General features: G+C 48.5%; 2 protein-coding genes across 2 annotated transcripts; one reads left to right on the top strand and one right to left on the bottom strand.

The window, feature by feature from the left end:
• The first annotated feature begins 78 nt into the window (after positions 1 to 78).
• On the top strand, positions 79 to 6,915 carry ARL2 (ARF like GTPase 2). Its single transcript, XM_078870391.1, has 5 exons — positions 79 to 282; positions 3,309 to 3,419; positions 4,168 to 4,330; positions 4,760 to 4,840; positions 6,108 to 6,915. The coding sequence occupies exons 1-5, from the start codon at positions 218 to 220 to the stop codon at positions 6,240 to 6,242; spliced, it is 555 nt and encodes a 184-aa protein (XP_078726517.1). The 5' UTR covers positions 79 to 217; the 3' UTR covers positions 6,243 to 6,915.
• A 694-nt stretch (positions 6,916 to 7,609) lies between these two features.
• On the bottom strand, positions 7,610 to 21,136 carry LOC144943354 (uncharacterized). The gene is made up of 12 exons (XM_078870729.1): positions 21,058 to 21,136; positions 19,476 to 19,636; positions 18,689 to 18,796; positions 18,508 to 18,601; positions 15,848 to 16,039; positions 15,128 to 15,213; positions 12,958 to 13,152; positions 12,397 to 12,492; positions 11,115 to 11,255; positions 9,924 to 10,028; positions 9,092 to 9,177; positions 7,610 to 8,342 (listed from the first exon to the last, which is right to left on the bottom strand). The coding sequence occupies exons 1-12, from the start codon at positions 21,134 to 21,136 to the stop codon at positions 7,610 to 7,612; spliced, it is 2,076 nt and encodes a 691-aa protein (XP_078726855.1).
• Between the last annotated feature and the right edge of the window lie 224 nt (positions 21,137 to 21,360).

The following is a 21,360-nucleotide window of genomic DNA, read 5'->3' as shown; positions in this document are numbered from 1 at the left end:
ACGCTAGCTTCGCGACCCTTCCGTTAGTTTTACGACAGTCACGTGGCCCGAACCCACGCGTCAATCGGCTTTACGGTAAAAGATTCATAGCGCAGAGTGGAGTTCCAATCCCGGCGGTTTCTGTCGTTTCCATTTGACTTCGAGTTTTCGCGATCATAATACAATTTATACACACACACATATACATTAACACGTTAGCATAACTTCCCCGTTAAAGATGGGCTTGATGACGATCCTGAAGAAGATGAAACAAAAGGAGAGGGAGGTCCGCCTGCTCATGCTGTATCCTCTCTGCGTCAGTGAAGATGTGGAATTGATAAGGATGATAAACGATGTTTGTTGATGGTTATTATTGTTATTTTTGTTTATTCTTACACTTGCTATGACGGCGGCAACGCTCGGTTGCGATATCGAGGTTTACTAGCCACGGTGAGGGCTTCGGGAGACGGCGTAGTTTTCTATTCTTGGTTCTTTCGGTAAAGTCCACGTAGAATGATAATAAACACGTGTCTTGCATAGCTTTCTTCACGCTACAGTAGTTTTACTGGAGCAGTTACACCTGATGACGGAGGCTTGTGTTGCTTCCGAAACGTCGTGATTTAATTTAGTTATTTTAATAATTTTTTTACCAACGTGACTATCGACAAAACCCTAAGTATGAATCATTGCAGTCACGAAAGCTTCAAATCTAGAATAGAAGGGAAATAATAATAAAAATGAAACAAGATAAAATTATCACGACATTTCGGCCACAACGCAAGCAGCCGTCAGGTGAAGAACAGGGCTGTCGGAAAGACAGCGTCCTAATGAAACGTGAGAATTTTATTTTATTATGTTTTATTTTTATTCTTTTATTGTTTCCCTTCTACGTGACTTTACCGAAAGAACCAAGAATATGAATCCCTGCAGTCACGAAAGCTTTAAATCGTAATTTTTGTTATCCCTCCCCCGTTGCAAGAGCGTAGATTGCAGTCGGATTGTCGCATCATTTAACAGTAACTGTGTGTCGGGTCGTATAAGAATAGGTTTTACTGTTTGTCAATAAAACAGAAACATTTTGCAAGGAATAATGTCTGCATTACCCACATATACCGGTACTTGTGGTTAACGTGCAGATAAAAAGACACATGCTCTGGTAGTACTGTACGTGCATTGTTTTTTTAAACTGATTGGTCCACAGCTTTCTTTAGATGCTAGTCAATGCAGACATGATCCCTTGCAAAAGGCTTCAATTTGGTGTTTTAACACCTGTTTTATTGATAGAAAGGGTTAATTTTTCGATTTAAAGCTTTCGTGACTGCAGGGATTCATCTTCTTGGTTCTTTTATTTTTTATTATTTTATTATTTCCCTTCTACGTGACTTTACCGAAAGAACCAAGAAGAGAAAGGGTGAAACCTATTATATTTTGCTACTGGCAAGGGGGGTGTCACGATGTCTCGATCAGTCTGTATACGCATCCCGGTGTGTCTGTCTATATTTGTGTCTCCTCTGGGTTTCTATGAGTTTACATTTTGATTTAAAGCTTTCGTGACTGCAGGGATTCATATTCTTGGTTCTTTAAGATGCTGTCTCCGACAACTCTGTTTCTTCACCTGAGGACGGCTGCTTGCGTTGTGGCTGAAACATCGTGAGAATTTTATTTAATTATGTTAGATTTTTTATTATTTTATTATTTTCCTTCTACGTGACTTTACCGAAAGAACCAAGAATATGACTTTACATTTCCTCATTGTAGTTTTTTGGGCTGCATGGGCCACAATCGCACTGCACTGCGCTGTGGCCGCGTGTAATGTCCCCATTCAGGAAGGAGGTCGCGCTCATCGGCCCCTTGATATTCTCTCATGCGGTTTGATGTCCCACCGGTGTCTTGGTGGGGGGACGACCGTCAAAGCCAGGAGGCGGATGCGATGTTTGGGGTCTCGAATGGGGCGGGGGAGGCTTTGCTTCTTCACTCTGTTCGCCAGCGTTCATCTGGAACGATATTCAGGTGCATGTAACGTGTGCCGCCCTTTGTCAATCACACCGCAGGACGAAGGCCTCTCACCCACGTCGTGTCGATCGATTGACCGCATAGCTCACGCTGATTGATGGGGGGTGGTAGGTGGAGAAGTAGGGCGTTGACGTGGCCTAGCGGTAGCTCGTTCGCCTCTTAGTTTTCGGAGGTTCAACAGTCGCAATCCCGCGGCCGCCCTGATAAATAACACTGCTGCATCTAATAAGCACGGTAACACTACACGCCGTCTAAATATCTCATTACCTCATAAGCAAAGAGTAGGCCAGCCGGTGTGCGTGCGTGACTGCGTCGGAGGAAATTTGCCACGTTCGAAAATGACACGGCAAGTGACTCCCCGGGGCTAGGCGGTGAACGGCAGAGGGCAACTGAGGTGCGGTATAGCAAAATCTCTCGTACAGCGGTGCTCTTCCAATGATTATGCTGCTCTCACCGTTTTCACCTGCACTGGCCAGCGTGAACTATGGGCCAACAACCCCCATGAACGACACAGCGTGGGGAAGCTCTCATCCGGCAGTGAGTTAACAAGAGGGCTGTAACACGTGTTCGGCGTGTAATCGCTCCCTTGTCAGTGATTGTGAATATTCTACTGCTGCCTTGTTTTTCTGTGTTATTTGTACGACAGTACAGTGGTACCTCGGTATACGTCGTTAATTCGTTCCAGAAGGTAGGACTTATACCGAAAATGACGTATACCAAACGAATTTTTGCCCATAAGAAATAAAGGGAAAGGAAATAATCCGTTCCAGAGTATAAGAAATGATATTTTATATGGCATATTATACATTAATGGGGTTGTATCAAATAATTTAGACACTAATTACTAAAATGCATACATAAATTAAAATAAATGCATAAATAAATTAGAATAAAATTTAACATCACTTTACCTTGCTGAGAGGAGTTAAAATGACGAAAAAACACGTGAAAATTCACAGACAGTTATAGCAAGGGTTGTGCACTGAACAAGATCTACTGCACAGGCATACTGAGGAGCGGCACTTTGTTTCAGTCGTGAACGGGGTATACGCGGGTACGTGGTGACTCATCCCGACCCATACAAGTTATAGCAAGCGTGTCGTATCCCAAGCAAGACGTCGTATCCCAAGACATTTTTGCTCGTAAAAACACGACGTTTACCAAATTCGACGTACTCCAAAGCGGTCGTATACCGAGGTATGACTGTATTTATAATCTGACCCGATTCAAGGGTAAACATCGATTTTGATGGCTGACTTGATTTGCAACTTTGAGAGTTTTCACTGTCACAGACACAATCCTTGACATCAGTGCAGGGGTCTGGACAATGCGGGTAAGACCACAATTCTGAAAAAGTTCAACGGCGAGGACATTGACACCATCTCCCCGACTCTGGGCTTCAACATCAAAACACTGGAGCACCGAGGGTACGACCTACTCGTCTGCAAAGCGATCACCCATCATCAATACAGCTCACCACCTACATAATTAACCCAGCATTGTAATGGAATCTTCATTAGCATCGTTCAGGATATTAATAGCAATATAGATAAGCAGACGATTCGTCTCATTGTCTATAAAAACTGAGTCCTTGTCTATAACATCTGGCAGTTCACCAGCATTGTTTCAAGCAACCCTAACTGCTGATCAGACAATGTCAAAGCAGTTCAGAGTTTGCTTGTACTGAATCAATGCTGTTGAAATTATATACTTTCCAGAAAAATGCTGGGCCAATGGGTTGTGTAAACATTAACTTTACTGTATATGTGTAGAGACAGGTATATGAAGCAGATAGTCTGCTCATAATTTGTTTTATAAATAGATGTAGCTCATCGCCGAAACGACCATATGGAAACTAAGCAGATTTGAGCTTGGATGGTGCATGGCTATGCGCCCACCATGCATAAAACAGGTTTTTGAGCATCTGCGGGTATACTTTGTCAGAAGGAGGGCAATGCAAAACAATCTATTGCTGTATTGCACCACGTCTATGCTTCTTGTCTTCACCAATACGCAGTAACCAGCATGGTAAAGCATGGTCATATGTAACTCATCCTCACAACCATGGGGATGTCGTCATCCAGCAGTGGACTGACATATTTGTGTAAGTTGTGATACCTGCCAAAAATCATAATTAGCGATGCTTTCACTCAAACCCACATCTCGGGTTCGCAGGTTCAAGTTGAACATCTGGGATGTGGGCGGGCAGAAGTCACTACGCTCCTACTGGAGGAACTACTTTGAGAGCACGGATGGCCTCGTGTGGGTGGTGGACAGCGCTGACCGGCGCCGCCTCGAGGACTGTGGGAAGGAGCTCGCCTCGCTGCTGCAGGAGGAGGTGGTCGATCTGCATGCTCACTCACATGCTCGTCCACACACTCACCCACACGCTCGTCCACACACTCACACACAAGCTCACCCACAAGTTCATCCACTCACCCACGCACTCAACCACACGCTCGTCCACACACTCACCCACACACTCGTCCACACACTGGACCCCACACTCACCCACAAGCTCACCCACAAGCTCACCCACAAGCTCACCCACAAGCTCACCCACAAGCTCCCCCACAAGCTCATCCACACACTCGTGTCCACACACTCGTGAACACACTTGTGAACACACTTGTGAACACACTTCCACACACTTGCCCACATGCTCGCTCGACACCTAATTATTTCCGTCTCACTTACCGCCCTCTTGATTACACTCGTGTGCAGGGGAGGCATCTAACAGTTGTGTGGTTTTGACTTTTGTTGGCAGCGACTGACGGGGGCGACGCTGCTCGTGTTTGCCAACAAGCAAGACCTTGCTGGTGCCCTTACGGCGGACAATATCAAAGAGGTGAAATAAAGTTCCAAGGCCAAATCTAAGTCTCTTGATAATTAATCTTGACTTTGGTTTGGACTCTGCAAAATTGCTGTGTATTATTCCAAGGTGTCTAAAGCACGTTCAGTTATCTTAACGTGCTTAACGTTAAGTTAAGTTATCTTTCGATTTAAAGCTTTCGTGACTTCAAGGATTAATATTCTTGGTTCTTTCGGTAAAGTCATGTAAAAGGGAAATAATTACATAATAAACATAAAATTATATTCTCACGACGTTTCAGCCACAACGCAAGCAGGCATCCTCAGGTGAAGTAACAGCTGTCAGGACGCTGTCTTTCCAACAGCTCTGTTTCTTCACCTGAGGACGGACGGCTGCTTGCGCTGTGGCCGAAACGTTGTGAGAATTTTATTTAATTATGTTTTATTTTTATTATTGTATTATTTCCCTTCTACGTGACTTGACCAAAAGAACCAAGAATTAAGTTATCTTAACATATGTATTTTATGACTATACTGTTAATTTATTTCTACAAAAATTTTTCTCGGCTTTAAGGCTTTTTTGGTCCTTTTCTCATCTTTATACCAGTTGTGCTATCATGGTTTTCTTGTGTAAAATAAAATTGGTGACGGGGATAAGCACACCAACTCAGAACACGTACGAATCTAGTTGAACCACAGGTGATAACCCAAATTCTTACAGAGGAGCTCAGGAGTAGTGGCTCAATGCTCCGATCGCCTGAACCACCCACCTACTTCTACCGCCTCTACAAATGTGTTTTTTCTCATTCGCAGCGGTTTACAAATTTAACGCGTCCCAATGATTACACTGGTCAACAAAAAAAATACATTTTTTTTCTGGCCTGGACTTTTGCAACCGTTTTAGACTAATTTCAGGGTGCTGATTCCAAATCTGATCTCAGATTTGCTCTATCACATCTCATTTTATTGTATCGGCATACCCTATTTTTATTGATTTTACCCGAAATTAACTGTCACTTATGATTGCAAGTTGTTGCGAGTCAGTGACTGCTTTAGTGTTAAAATATGGTGCAGTATTTTTAGGATAGTGTGTTTATAATATCATTTTATGTAGATATCCACATTTATTTAATATTCTTCTTCTGCAGTTTTGATTGAAAATGCAATATTTGATATCTCAAAAACCTCATGTGATAGACAAAAACTGATGCCAGATTTGGAATCGGCACCCCAAAATTACATTAAAACCGTTGGAATACCTTATGCCAGAAAAAGTGTGTTGACCAGTGTTATCTGTCTGCTAGGCGCTGGATTTGGAGGCCATAAAGACCCACCACTGGTGCATCCTGGGCTGCAGTGCGGTAACGGGAGAGAACCTCCTCATGGGGATTGACTGGATTCTCGATGACATCTCAAGCCGCATCTTTACTAAGGAGTAGCCGCAGGCGGCGCTCGCGGAGAGATCGGCATCGACGCTGGCATGGTGGACGTGTGGTATGGTGGCGGGGCCAAGTGCGAGTCCAGTGAACCGAGCTCCCCGGGAAAGGCGTCACCTGGAGGCGAGGTCACAAGCAGTCGCTCTGCGCTGTGGTCATGGATGCGGTGTGGAATCGGGACGTTGAACACGAACTGAAAAGTGCACTTTTTGCCCGATTTTGTATGTGTATACGTACATCCCTTTTTGTTTTCAATCGCACTACTGGATGAGATCCTGCGCACTCCGTGGAGGCTATTTGACTAAAATTTCACCGCGTTGGTCGGTGCGGGTTGGAGAAGACGGGCAGCGTGTGTGTGGGAGAGTACAAATACAAAACCGCAATTAATTCTGCTGCACTCCACTCTGCATTATCCAGGATCAACCCTGCTTAGTTTGAGATCTGACGAGTTTGGTTGGAGTCCTGGTGATTTGGTCATAGGCTTTTTGTTTGTTTATATACGGTAAATATGTGTTAATTGCACAAACCACCAAACCCTAGTAAATTAATTTAGGATTTTCAGTGTTTGTAAGCTGGATTACCGAATAGTGAAATTACTGAAAATGTTTTGCTTTACCTACATTTTTTGAAATAACTAATTTTGTTTTGCGCTGCTTAAATAAAAGACGTAATAAGGTTTGCTTATGTATGGCTCTTTTTTTCACGGCAAAATCACAAAATACAATTAAACAGTTTTGTAACGTGTTGATCCATGCATTAAGGCTATACTGTTGATTTTATATATTGTACGCAATTGTTTCACGTAAAACCAGCACCCAATATTTTTACACTCACTGTAACGGAAAATGAGAGTTCTTGAACGTCATGACCCCAACTTGGCGAATTTCATCCAATCAAGTGAGGCGAATGGTTTACTTGCCTGGTGCCTCGTTGAGACTCAATAATTTTTCAGGAGGATCTTGCATTGGAAACTTTGTCCAATTCAATCAATGATAGTTTGCTATCACGTGGGAAAACACGCACATGATGGTTAACACGCTCCAATCTTCAAATAGTAAAAATTTCATTGTAAGCCCATTTACTGGCCACTGCAACGGGCTCATAACTTATAAATAAACGTCAAGTAAGGTGGTTTCACAAACTCCATTTCATTCCCGCACCTCTGATTAGCACGCTTGGCTACGTGCGGCGCGAAAGAAGTGTAACATACATACACGTACATTTGAGCTTTTGTCAATGCACGCCGCACACCCATTTTCAACACGGCAGCTTTCAAAGAAAAGCAACGCACGAGGGACGAGAATGATTAATGCGCCTACGCCGTAATGACGCGCAGTTGTCTGCTCAAGCTTCGGCCACGACCGCAGTCATCACGGTGGGTTCCGCCCTGGCGTCTGGGACCGCGTGAGGGCCCTTGGCAGCTGAGAAGCTGCCGCTTTGGCGGAGGCCGGCGGTGTGGGCCCGAGCAGCGGCCAGGAGGGAGAGCAGCGCGACCCGGGCTGCTCGCTCGCGGCCGTCGCGTCGCTGAACGTGACCGAGCGCGCCGACGTCGAGCCGCTCTTCCTCGACCGCGGCGTCGCCGTTCCGGCTGTGCCCGTGTCGGTCCCAGCCGAGGTTTTCTGGCTGCCGACCGACAAGTGGGCCGAGCGTGGGATTGAACAGTCTCTGTCTTCGGTGGTTTTAAGCGCCGCCGCAGCCGGCTGTGCCGGTAGCATCGCGCGGTGGCTTGGCTTCTCGGTAGAGGGCACCTTTTGTTTGACAGTCACCGCTACTGGACCTCCCTTGCGGTTGACGATGGCACTGCTCGTCGCCCCGGCCGACCGCCCGGCGGAGACCGATTTTGCAGAAACGCCGGACGTGGCTCGGGAGAATTTTCCATCCGGCGTTGAGCGGCGGGAGACTGTGTCAGCGTGGCCGTGCTGCGACTGGGACGAGTCGGAGCCCATGAAGGCCGAGCCGACGGGAGTAAGGACGCCCACGGTGGTGCGGAATGTGTGCAGCACGCGGTCGGTGCGCTGGCGCTCGCTGCGTTGCTGCCGCTCCTCCTTCCGGATGAGTGTGCGCGTGTCGTGCACCAGCTTCTTACGAGTGTCCACGAGGCTTCTGAAGGGACCGGTGGTGGAGGGGGGGGGGGGGACCATGGGTGTCACAACAGTGGATGCACGTGTATAAAGATTGCACTAAAAAGTTGCTTTTTCAAATTGTAAAAGTTCACAGGCAAATGTGCGGCTCCTGCTCATGCCATTGTTGGCGGAAGGGCATCTACTCATAGGATCTCTAGAGAATCCCGTTATTATAAATGTATGCCTACTCTTCCTCACAGTACCGACGTCATGGAAGAGGTGGGAGCCCCCCACACTTTACCCCACCACATGTAACCTGCCAGTTGACTTAAGCTTAAACTGCTGGATGCAATAGAACATTTATTTTTACATTATAAATGCTGAAAAATGTTTGTGCTTTTCTTAACAGCTATATATGGGGTGGCCCAAAAGTCAGGACAGGGTTATTATGTTCATTGTATATCAACTGCCCTTGATGGAGTCTTGCCATGAGATTGAGAAATCTTTGCTTGGAACTCGCCCAGGAAACGGTGGAACCATGGCAATAAAAATAGCCGTTGGAGAAGATGCGAATTTTTGAGGTCGTAAAGTGGGAGGGGAGGTTGTGCAGGTGGGGCATGTCTGCGCCGGGCCTCTGAAAGGACAAAGGTGGGGGGGGGAAGGGGGAGACTTAATCTGGCATTTCACATTCGGCCTCCAAAAAACCACTGGTGGTTAATTCTTCGTCGGGGCATTTGCAGCGGCACGCGCGTGTCTCTCCACGCGTTTGGTGGAAGCCGCGGGTCTCACCTGTAGTCGATGCGGCCATCCTTGTCCCTCTCCAGCTTCAGCATGAGCTCGTCCAGATGGTGCTTGTCCAGGGGGATGCTCAGGTGCTGCAAGGTCAGAGGTCAACCCCGTGGTCACCTTTTTTTTTTAAACAATAGATGTTTATGGTTGTTTCATCCAAGTATTTTGTTATGAAAACTACAACACTTGTTTTATGCACGGTGGAATACCTGTACATTGCTGCACACAAAACAGACAGCTTTGTGAACATTTATAATATATACATATATATAATAGACCACGCACAAACACTGATGTGGGTGTGGGCGGTGTGACATGGCCAGAATAGGGTTAGGGTGTGCACTGTGTGGCAGGAGCTGCCAAAGTATGGCCAGAAAGGCAATTCGTTTTAACGAATGTACTATACACTATATATATGTTTCGATTTAAAGCTTTCGTGACTGCAGGGATTCATCTTCTTGGTTCTTTCGGTAAAGTCACGTAGAAGGGAAGTAATAAAATAATAAAAATAAAACATAATAAAATAATTCTCCAAGCATGGTGCTGTTTCATTCAGACTCTGTTGCCTCGACAGACCTGGTTTTCACCTGAGGACGGCTGCTTGCGTTGTGGCCGAAACGTAATAATTATTTTATTATGTTTTATTTTTATTATTTTATTACTTCCCTTCTACGTGACTATATATATGGTCCAGTATATATATTATATCGCTGAATATATTATATGTGACAGATATGCGACTTTGTATTGTATATACTGTACTTAAATTCTGGTATTCGGCATCGTCTCTCCAAGGTAGTGGCAGGGCACGCTCACGCACGCTCACGCACACCTGCACGGCTCTGCGGAAGTCGTCGCTGGAAATCTTCATGGTGCCCTCCTTGTCGGCGGAGCGAAAGAAATCCCAGAGCCGCAGTTTGTGCTCCACCAGGTAATCCTGCAAGTCATTGCGGCAAGGGGACGGACTTCACTCTGCGAGTTTGGGATAGACCTGGGGGGCGTGGGGTCTGTTACAGCAGTAATCGTCCCAATTTGTAATTACGGAACAGGATTTAGATGTACACTATGGGAACCTCATTTGCCAGTAAAAATATGATAATTGGTTCTTTACCCTTCTATCTGGCAACAAAACTGACAAAACTGACACAAAAAAAAAAGGTGTCAGTTTTGTTGCCAGATAGAAGGGTAAAGAACCAATTATCAGGATTTAGATGGCGTACCCAAAGCGCCTTAACGTCGCATCTTATTTCAACCATTCCAATACCCTGCTGCAGTCAAGCCAAGGGGGACCCCCCAGTGGCAGCTGTCTCTGTGTGGCAAAAGGTGTATGCAGTACCAGGCTGCACGTGGGTATTAGTCTGGTGGTAGGCGGCGATATTACGTTGTGGTCCTTCCCAATTAAGTAACGAATCGCAACCACAATGTAACTGTCATTGCAGCCTGCAATGCTGCTGTAAATCTAATGGAACAGAAGATGAAAAGTGCGCAACAAAGCAAGGAGAGGTGCGTGCTTGAATTTACACTGAGACAACGGAATAGGAGCACATGGAACTGAGAACATATGGATCAGAGACATCGTATTCACTTAAGTAAGCTTGGGGAAAGCCATGCAAATGGAAGGAATGATGATCGGTGGTAAAGACGACGAGCAGAGCAGCAGCCAAGGCAGGTAAAGCACTTGAGAGGAGATACAGCGATGAAATCAGTTCGTACGCAGAAGCCAGATGGGCCGTTGAATCACAATACCGCGTGAGACGGTAACAACTTAAGGGAGGACTTCATCCAGCAATAGATTAAGGGTTGCGATATTTTAACACTTAGATGATAAGCATCAGCAGGTGAACTTCCATCTCCTTTTGCTTCATCTCTCAAATTGATGAGCCCTTGATCAATGATTTATATTACAGTAATAATATCTAGAGCTGGGATTATCCGTTGTTCGATCACGGCTGCTGACGATGACGGTGACCACGATGTAAAGCTGGCGACGTGAGGGGAACCGTGTGTGTGCGCCCCGTCGTGCCTGAATGAGCTTCATGGGGTCCGTCCGGGGTTTGGGTTTTCTCGCCAGAGGCCCCCCGACCCCCGAATGCAGAACCGTGAGGCCCTGCGTGCGCCGGATTGCCGACACGGTGTGCAGGAACGCCTGGTTCACACGCACCGTCTGCACAAGATACAGGTTCGATTTAACACAGTACATAAAATTCGTGATCTGATCCCATCTGTGAAGGATGTGATCCCTGACATGCAATACCCCGGCGTCTACAAACTCAGCTGTGTCTGCGGCAGTAGTTACATTGGGGAAACTAAGCGACATGTCTCGGACCGTGTTCGTGAACACAAGGCAGATCTGAAACACGGTAGGAACAATACCTCGGCCGTGGCTGATCATTGTTTTAATGCGGTGGGCTCACACGAAATTGATTTCTCTAAGACGAAGGTACTTTGCAAGCCCACTGGCTATCAACAGAGATTCGTTCATGAAGCCATCCAGATATATAGACACAGACACAATTTCAACCGAGAAGATGGGTACAAACTGAGCAATCATTGGAAGGACGTTATCAACCAGATTAAGTCAATATTGGTTATGATGCTCCTATCCTACCACTTTCCGATGTTAGTTGTGCTTTACGCCCATTTCAAACTTGCGCTTTCACAGTCACTTCGGTCTGACCCCTTGGGGCTCTGCGATCTCCCATTAACGTGCTGATCTTTCTTTAACGTGCTAATTTCACCTGGCAGCCCTTTGATTGGTGGAAAACCAACCACCGTCGGGTTGGCTGCCCACCACTTACATTATCATTGGCTGCTGACATTTGGGCTACGCCCATTTCAAACCCTGATAAACAGTTTGCCTTGGAAGCTAACCCCCCTTTTCCTGAAGACAACCGCTTGTGTTGCGATCGAAACGTCGTAGTTTTTTGTTATTTTTTTTGTTATTTTCTTTGAACCTATCTACGTGACTTTACCGAAAGACCCAAGAATATGGCGACCCTGACCTCGTGCGGAAAATCCACAAGATTAGCTCACTCTTCTCTGCTTGCTACCGTCGTCTGGAATTCCCGTCACTCAGTCGTCTGTGCTGTCGTATCCCTGCCACCGTTCAAGTCCAACCTCGAGACCTTCCACATATTCTTTGCGCATTCAACCGACGCTGCCTCTCCATAAAATATAAACGGTCCCACTGATTCTGTGATGGCATCTTGAGAAGCGATCGCATTCAGAGGGGTGGAGGCGTGAAAGGGTGGAGGGGTGGTGGTGTAGCGATGATATTATTTTTAATAATAAGTGATGGTACTCACAGACATGTCAAACCTCTCCAGCGCAGAGTGCTCGTTGACCTTGACTGCTTTGATCAGGACGAGGGCTCCCTCCACAGTGAAGATGTTGAAGCAGAGCTGAGAGACACGCATGCAAAAACACGCTCAAGCTGAACCCAGCCAAAACCTGATCAATTTATGGAATCTTCTGAGCTATCATGGGTTGCATCATCATCATCATCGCCGTCGTTATTGACAGCTCTTCGTTGTGTTTTTGGGTTGTGCCGCGCGTTGTTCGGCACAATGTCCGGCCGTTTCGCTACGTGCTAGGAAGCTCTTTCACGAACTGAACCTCCCCCTTCACCAGCCCACCATGACCGGTGTGATGAGGTTCGGTCCAAGGGAACTTCATCTTGCAGTGAACTGACAAAGGGCTGCAAATTGTTATTTACAAATTACTCAATTGCTAAACTCGGAGTAACAAACGAACCGTGATGGCCGGACCACACAAAACAAAATATATTTTTTTACGAGAACCCACCGCCCCCTTGTTGGGAAACCCCCTCCTCCCCTGCCAGGGATTTTCCACTGCTGGCCTACTACCTGCAGCACCCGGAGGCTGTCGTTGGCGAGCAGGCCACGTGCCAGGGCCTCCATGCCGGTGTTGCCGATGCGGTTGTTGCGCAGGTCGAGATGAAGCAGGGCCCCGTTGAACTTGAGAGCCTCGGCCATGGCGAGGGCGCCCTCGTTCCCCAGACCGTTCACGGACAGGTGGAGGTGGGTGAGCGCGTAGTTCACCTGGGCGGGCACCGAGCGCAAGGGGGAGGAGGGGGGTAGAGGGAGCCGCGTCGAGACAATTGAGACGCATGGCCCCCAGCAAAGGCCACGGCGAGGGCCGCCCTCATTCCCGAGGTCGTTCACAAACGTTGCGGCGCAATGTACGCCTCCGAGGCAGGTTCCGTTAGGGGCTCACGCCGAGTTTATTGAGGGCTTACGCCGAAACAAAACCACCCCCTAGCCTATAACTCCCCAGGGGACAGGGGACTGTGATCCCTACAACTCCGGCTAACTCGGCTCTCCTCCCTGCCCCGGGCCGGGACTACCCCAACCTCGGTCTGTCGGGCGGAGTAGCCTCCCCTAGCCTCGTGTGAGGATCACCTACCCCGAGTCCCCACTCCTACCCCCTACGAACCCCGGTTACATCCCGGGTCGCCCTTTAAATACCCCCCCCCCTCCCCCGGGGGCATGACGTCACCGTCCCCCAAGGTCCGCCTGACGGCGGCACGCTCTGCGACGCCACTCTCTCCGAGGCGAGCGTGACGTGACGTCACCCACTACTCCCCTACACAAAGACACATGGAGGCGCATGAGCACGCAGTTCACCTGGGCAGGCGCTGAGCAGAGGAGAGGGGTAGAGGGGGCTGCGTTGAACCAATCGAGGAGGCGCGTGGCCCCTGCAAGAAGACTTGATGGAGCCACGTTTTTTTTTAAACACTTTTTCAACTAAAGTTTTAAAAAAAAAATACGCGTAGGCTTTTCACAGACCAAAAAATGTTACGATTCATAATTGATTTATTTTGGGTTAGATCGTCGTGTGAATAAAATGTGTGTCGTTAACCCCTCCTCCACCTGACACAGCAAACTGATTAAAGTGTCCCCTGAATTAAACGTGGCCAAATGTATCACTGCCTCAGCAGCACCGCCAGTGTTGTTATCGCTGTTGAAGAGCAATCCCATAACATGCCTCGAAATCAGAATCTTTATTTATCCTGGAAAAATCCATTGATCTGTGAAGCTCTTTTCACAGATGTCCAATGGATCGAGAACTGCGATCCTCACGAAACACGCGACGATCTGTGGTCAGATTTGGTTGGAAAAGGAACGGAAATTTTGGCGGTCAGATATGGTCGGAAGGACTGGTCGTGCCCCATATTGGCAGCACATCGATGCAGGCCCAGTGCACCGAGGATCAGTAGCGAAACGGAGGTGGGGGCAGACGCCCCATTGTTGAGGCTCACCACTTTGGCACCCGCTCAGCAGACGCATCCCACTAGCGAGGGGTGGTGGGTGGAACGGGGCCAGCCTCAGATCGTTATGGAATGTGGCACCGAGTCATCGCGCAGTGCCGCTGTAGCTTCCAGGCGCAGGTTCTCGATTGGCCCGTTAGATAAACACGACACGTGGTAGCGTGACCAGCGTGGGGGCAGGGGGGTTTGCTCGCCCCCCTCCCCCTCCCTGGTGGGCAAAGCTACGAGTTGGGGCCCCCTTGACAACCACCATGAGACAAAATAAAAATTTTTAAACGCGATTTAAATAAAAAGTTTTTTAACGTGATTTAAAAATAATTTTTTAACGCGATTTTAATATTTTTTTTAGGAAAGTGCTTTCATTTACGTACCACGTATTATTTTAATTTAATTAGAGCGGTAACGTAATATTGCAAAGGGGTACTACGGAGCCGTAGCGGCTGCATCTTGCGAAGACGGAGGGCCCCGACAGCATTAAATGTTCGAGACCGTGAGCGTAAAGATGCGATTAGGCGAGAGCCTGGGTACGAACGTGCGAGACCAATGAAATATTTTGGGCCCCACTTGACCGATCGCCGCACCAACCCCCTGAGCTGCTAATGCAGTTACTACGTCGCTGCCAAGAACGCGTGCAGTTGTCTAACTCAACACTACGGTGGTCGGCGCAGAGCACGTTTAATAAGTGTGTCGAGAGGGGGGGGGGCGGGGGGCGTTGCACGGGGGACAGCGCTGCTGGAGGGCCTCACGCGCAGGCCGGCACACAGAGCCACCGCGCCCTTGAGCCGCAGGTGATTCCAGCTGAGCTCCAACTCCTCCAGGGTCTCGTTGTGCGCTGCACGAAAAAATGGCATCAAGTGAAGGCAAACGCTGAGGAGCATGTTTAGAGTACATATGGGGGGGGGGGGGGCGTATGCTGGTCTCCTTTGATTTCTATTTGCTTCATTGCAGTACTTTATTCAATGTATTTTTGTCATTGATGTTAATCCGGAGACTATCCTGGTTAAGCAAAATAAACTTTCAACTTGAGGTGGATTTATCGATAAACTGAAATACGCTGGCAGCGGCTTCCTTCTTCAGCAGAGTCCCATCGACTCACATCGCGATCTACAGACTCACAAATATACTTACACAGAGAGACCCATAGAGTGGCATAGATGCCAATTGTGGCATAGAAATGCACAAATTTACAGAGGCCCATAGAGCCAAACGGGACCTCATTGTCTAGGATGCGCCGGCAGTGGATTCATCATCTGCACTTTCTCTACCAGATGGGCACGTGCAGCCCACGTGGCTTCCCAGGGGAAATGGTGCATCATCATCATCAGCACCTCCGATGAGCACTGTTGGCTACTTATAATGCGAATGAAGTTCAAAATACGTACACAATAAATCTGCAATTCAATCATCATCATCATCATCTTTTCAAAGGCCCTTTGCCAGCTAACTTGGCTGTAAGAGACACTTACCCAACAACTGGCCCAGGTGTTCTCCTCCCATCTCACTGAACTCGTTGTGGCTTAGGTCCAGCTCCTTGACGCTGTGATTGGACTGAAGGGGAAGGAATGTGAGGAGCACGGCGTCAGTCAGCACCGCGTGCAGATCCAGTGTCACCGGACTTGGAACACGGCCAGTTACAAGTGTTTGAAGTGGACCGCGTTAGACAAAAGCCAAAGGCACGCCACACACAGGAAACAATGGTCAGCCGTAAAACTGCTGCAGAAGAATCGGCCATGGCAACCGTGCGTCACCTCCTGCATCAAATGAAGGACGGTCCACAATGTGGCTGCTGCGGTCACCAGATCCAGATCGTGGATCACATGATCAGAATCGATCATTTGTATTTATGCTGGAGGAATCCGATAAGCTATGAAGCTCTTTTTCACAGATGTCCAGCACGTAATGCCACACTGTCCCCCTGCACCGCCGAATCACGAGCAGTATCACCGCGACATCCACCAAGCCTCCACATAGGGTGCCGAGTGGCTTAATAACCTCAACATACAGAGACAAAGAGCCCCTGTATAGCCTTAACAGAGTGTAGGAGCAAGTGCTGTTAAGCGACTAGCACCTATGAAGGCCGGCACGGCACACGAGGCAGTGGGTGGCCAGCACCACGCTCGGTCGCCTTTGTCTCCCTAGTAGCGATGTTTACACACTGCACCAGGTACTCATTTGAGGCTGAGCCGACCTAGGGGAAGCCCAAGACCGGTTCAAATAATCGTCACTGGTGTCGATATACAAGCACACTCACACACACAGCATTGCAAATTCAAATTGGCATCAAAAAGAAGAAGACTGAAAAGATAAAATGGTCCAAAATAAATTGTGATAATCAGGGATACGGCCTTATCAGGGATTGTGAGAATAACTATCTTTTCGCAGTCACCCCTTTTTAACAGATGTATGGTGTAGGTTTGAGTATGGAACAATGTCCGTGTTGTAGAGGATAGGTGAGAAGTACCTATACCCACTAACGGAGCCAGTGGGGGGGGGGGTGGCACGTGCCCCCCCCAATGATCCGATTGAAATCCCTAATTTCGATCGGATCATTGGGGTTTATTAGTAATAAATCGGCACTTTGCGACCCCCACTGCCATTGTGTAGCATATTATCACGTGCCAGGAACTCTATGAGATGACAAGACAATAATCTTGAGTCCATAATTGGCAATAAGTAACGTCAAAGCAGTTATAAGTGACTCACAGAATTGTGCGCAGTTGCGTATACAGTACACGACTTTCCTAAAGGCAAACACCTTCAGTGAGCGCGATGCCGATCACGCACGGTTCGAATTCGACCCTCGATCGATGGCTGCGCCATCGCCGCACACGCGTCGAATGAAAAGCAAGGGACAAGTCCTTACTTACTAACAACTCCTAGCATTTTTCATTGCAGGAGGGGTTGCCCCCCTACCTGAAAATCCTGGCTCCGCCATTGCCTATACCTCTTACCACTATAAGCGATGATATCTAAAACACAAGGATATGTAGATGTTTCTGTCCACCCGATGTAACACTGCATAGAAGGCCATGACCGCGGGACTGGTGCAAATTCTCACGATGTTCTAGAACGGCTGACATTTGGTGCAAATGTAGCGAAGTCTATGGTTACGGCGCAAATAATCTCAACTGTCGTTTTAGGTCGATTGGATTAACTCACAGGGAGGGCTCAGCCTCAAGCTCTACGTGGCTCTACATCTCACGCTAAACACTTACACACGAACGTTCAACTGCCGTCGGCGAAACCAAGTGATTCTCTTCCCGCGGAGCGCGATGCTAGAGGCGCGTTAGAAAACGCGGCTCGCATGCCCTGGGTGTGCTCGGCATACTCACGGCCATCGCGTCGGCAAGACACTTCGCGTCGTTGTCCTTAAAGTGGTTTCCTGAAGGAGAAAAAATTAACCCGTAAAAACAAAGTTTTTAATTGTCTCGCACAACGAGTCTGTGTGGAAAATGTCAGCTCGATTGGATCACGGGAAGTGGGTTAAAAAACGACCGAAAGATTTGCACGGTCGTAAGCAAGCAAGCACGCACGCAAGCAAGCAAGCGAACTTAATATAAAGGATTAAAAAAGAGGAAAAACATTGATGGTAATAATCTGATCCCGTGATCGACTCATCTCGTCTCTACTCCCCTCCACGCACTGCCCTACCTCTGCCCTCTCATCTCACTCTACTCCCCTCCACACACTCTCCTACCTCTCCCCTCTCATCTCACTCTACTCCCCTCCACACACTCTCCTACCTCTGCCCTCTCATCTCGCTCTACTTCTCTGCACACACTCTCTACTCCAGACACCAGTCAACATTTTTTTCAGTGAAAGGTGGGTGGAGGAGGGGGGAGGAGCAGAGTGGAGGGGGGAGGTGTGCGGGTGGAACATGGAGGGGTGGAGTTGTGGAGGGGTGGAGGTTTGGGGGTATGGAGGGGTGGAGGGATAGAGGGGTGGAGAGGTGGAGAGGTGGAGGGATGGAGGGGTGGATGGGTGGATGGGTGGAGGGGTGGAGGTGTGGATAGGTGGAGGTGTCGAGGGGTGGATGGGTGGAGGGGTGGAGAGGTGGAGGGGTGGAGGGGTGGAGAGGTGGAGAGGTGGAGAGGTGGAGGGGTGGAGGTGAGTTGGTGTTTCGGACCGGACAGGTTGATGACCCGCAGGCTGGTGGTGTCTCCCAGCATCTGAGCCATGGCTTCTGCACCCGCAGCCTCCAGACGATTGTCTGCCAGGTCCTGCAGGTGACACAGACAGACAGATTCATAGCCGTGGGGAGGCCCTCATTCAGCAGTAGATCGACAAAGGGGCTGTACGCTCCTCACCAAGACTTCGATGCAGCAGTTCTTGGTGAGCATGTCGGCCAGGTGTCTCGCTGCCTCCCCCGTCAGGAAGTTGTCTCTGAGCTGCAGGTGACGCACCTGTTGGTCTGCCTGCCACACACGCGCACAGGTGGAGCCGAATATCAGCATCTCCAAGATCAAAAAGTCATCATGGCCAGAACCATTTGGATGTCAACATCGCTAGAGCTCACTCCCTATGCTTTATACCCTCCGCCAGATCCCTGCTGTACGATAGACTCACAACCTTCAAGACCTGCCCTCACAGCATCTCATCATTAGCACGGTTGGCTACGTACGATGTGAAAGAAGTTCAACATGCATACATACATCATCTGGACCCATAGATTCGCAGAGACCCACAGACTCACACAACGACCTACAGACTCACAGAAAATAAAAATGACAGCTGTCTGTATTTTTCCATTGCAAAGCAACGGGTTGTCCTGCAGTTTTAGTCTACCTGCCTATTCGCTTTCGCATTCTCCAGACCAGTGTTCTTCACTGATTTTCAGAGGGTGGGCCACTTTCGCCGATAAGATATCATCAGCGTGAGGGCCGCCACACATTTGAAACAATTGAGGGTTTGACAGCACGATGATGGGAGGGTGTTTTCACAATTGTGTATTGTCAAGGGCCGCACTAAAGGCCACCAGGGGCAGCCAGTGGGCCTGAGGCCTTGCGATGAAGAACACTGCTCCACACCAATATTATCCAGCAGCATCGGCGTTGGCCACACCTGTGGGGATTGCGTGGCCAGGAAAACTCTCACCACCAGCGCGCAGGAGAGGGCCCTCGCCTCCTGGGGCCCGAGGCCACGGTGGTTCATGGACACGGTGGAGGAGGTGAGGGCCCGGAGCAGGGGCGAGCAGGGCACGACGCCGAGGCGGCCGCACGCCCGCCGGTACTCGCGCACCGCCGCCGGCCCGGCCTCTGCACCAGCGCACCGCCTTTCATCGCAAGCTCAACATCGTTGTCATCGATAATTGTTTTTTTACCCTTCTATCTGGCAACAAAACTGACACCTTTTTTACAAGGAGTCATGTTTACATAGACCACAATACCTGCAGTCATAATGCAAACAAAAAACACAACTCTGATAATGTGCACTGTCCTTGAAGTTGATTGGTCCACACCCGAGACAGCTTTCCTTAGAGCCTAGTCTCACATGGGTTGGACCAGATGACGCGATTATGACTGCAGGTATTGTGGTCTATGTAAACATGACTCCTTGTAAAGAAAGGTGTCAGTTTTGTTGCCAGATAGAAGGGTAAAAAAACAATTATCATATTTTTTACTGGCAAATGAGGTTCCAATGGTGTAAATCGTTGTCATCGTTCGCGTTTTTGTGGTGAATATGAAGAACAAATCATCATCATTCGCGTTCTGGAGAGTATTAAGAACAACATCGTCGTCGTCAGCATCATCACTCGCGTTGTTCTGGTGAGTATTAAGAACAAAATCGTCATCATAATTGGCGTCGTTGTGGCGAGTATCAAATACAAAATAAAGCCTCACCTATTCCCGATTGCCCATTCGCCTCCTCTTCCCCTCCCCTCGCCCCTGCACCCCCCCATCCCTAACGCTTCGTGATTCCGAAGTGTGGCACCCTCGATCGCGGTCACTCATTCCTCAATCCTTGCACGCCCCTGTCAGCTAATAATAACAGGGGCTTGCACGGATTGGTTGGCTACGTACGGTGCGAAAGAAGTCCAACGTACATGCATCTAATCGTTCTATTTTGTCACCGTTTTTTTTACTATGTCAAGATAAACAAGCATAATATACACCACCTTGTATTGTATCATGCATTTTATAACCGTGTGATTATGTATGAAAGAGTTTTGCGTTAAAATAGGACCCATATCGTAAAGGGAGGTTCATTTGCATGTAAGATTAGCAGTTCACCCCCGTTGCTTCAAGCAAGCCTGACGCTGCTGATGAGACACTGCGCGTTGAAACCGGGTCCAGAGTTTTGCCCGTCTTGAATAAATGCTGCTGAAAGGATGCACTCCCAGAACGGGAGGCCGTGCGGCCGATGTATTGCGTAAGAAACACGTTTATTCTTCACGTGCAGAGACGGGTTATATGTGAAGGAAACATTGCATATTTATTTGGTCACCTTACGTCACGTGTCACCTCCGTTACAAACGAAACGTATAATAATCAATCATCATACTTGAGCGTCAACATCAGACATGATCTATCCACTGCTGGGTGAAGCCCTCCACGATCTCATCACTCCTAGCTCCGCACTAGATGTTTCCCCCAACTCCCGCTGCCATTCCGTCACTCGTCTCTACCATCCGACCGCAGAGGCAGTTGTGTGGTGATCGCGCCACGTGTCCGCGTACCTGTAGACTTCTTTTCGCGCACGTGGTCGGGCGGCTGGTCACGTGTCTGCTCGCGCACCTGGGCGGGTGGGTTGCACATTGCGGTGGAACAACTGGTCATGCACCTCACCAAAGACAAAGATCCCCCGTATAGCCTTAACAGACTGTAGGGGCAAGTGCCGTTAACGAGCACCTATAAAGGCCGGCACGGCACACAAGGGGGTGGGCGGCCAACACCACGCCCGGCCGCCTTCGTCTCCCTAGTGGCGATGTTTACACACCGCACCAGGTACTCATTTGAGGCTGAGTCGACCTAGGGGAGGC

Source organism: Lampetra fluviatilis, chromosome 30, assembly GCF_964198595.1.
Source record: "Lampetra fluviatilis chromosome 30, kcLamFluv1.1, whole genome shotgun sequence".
Lineage (NCBI taxonomy): Eukaryota > Metazoa > Chordata > Hyperoartia > Petromyzontiformes > Petromyzontidae > Lampetra > Lampetra fluviatilis.
The sequence above is the reverse complement of the archived record's forward strand: the minus strand, read 5'-3'. Positions and strand labels throughout refer to the sequence as shown.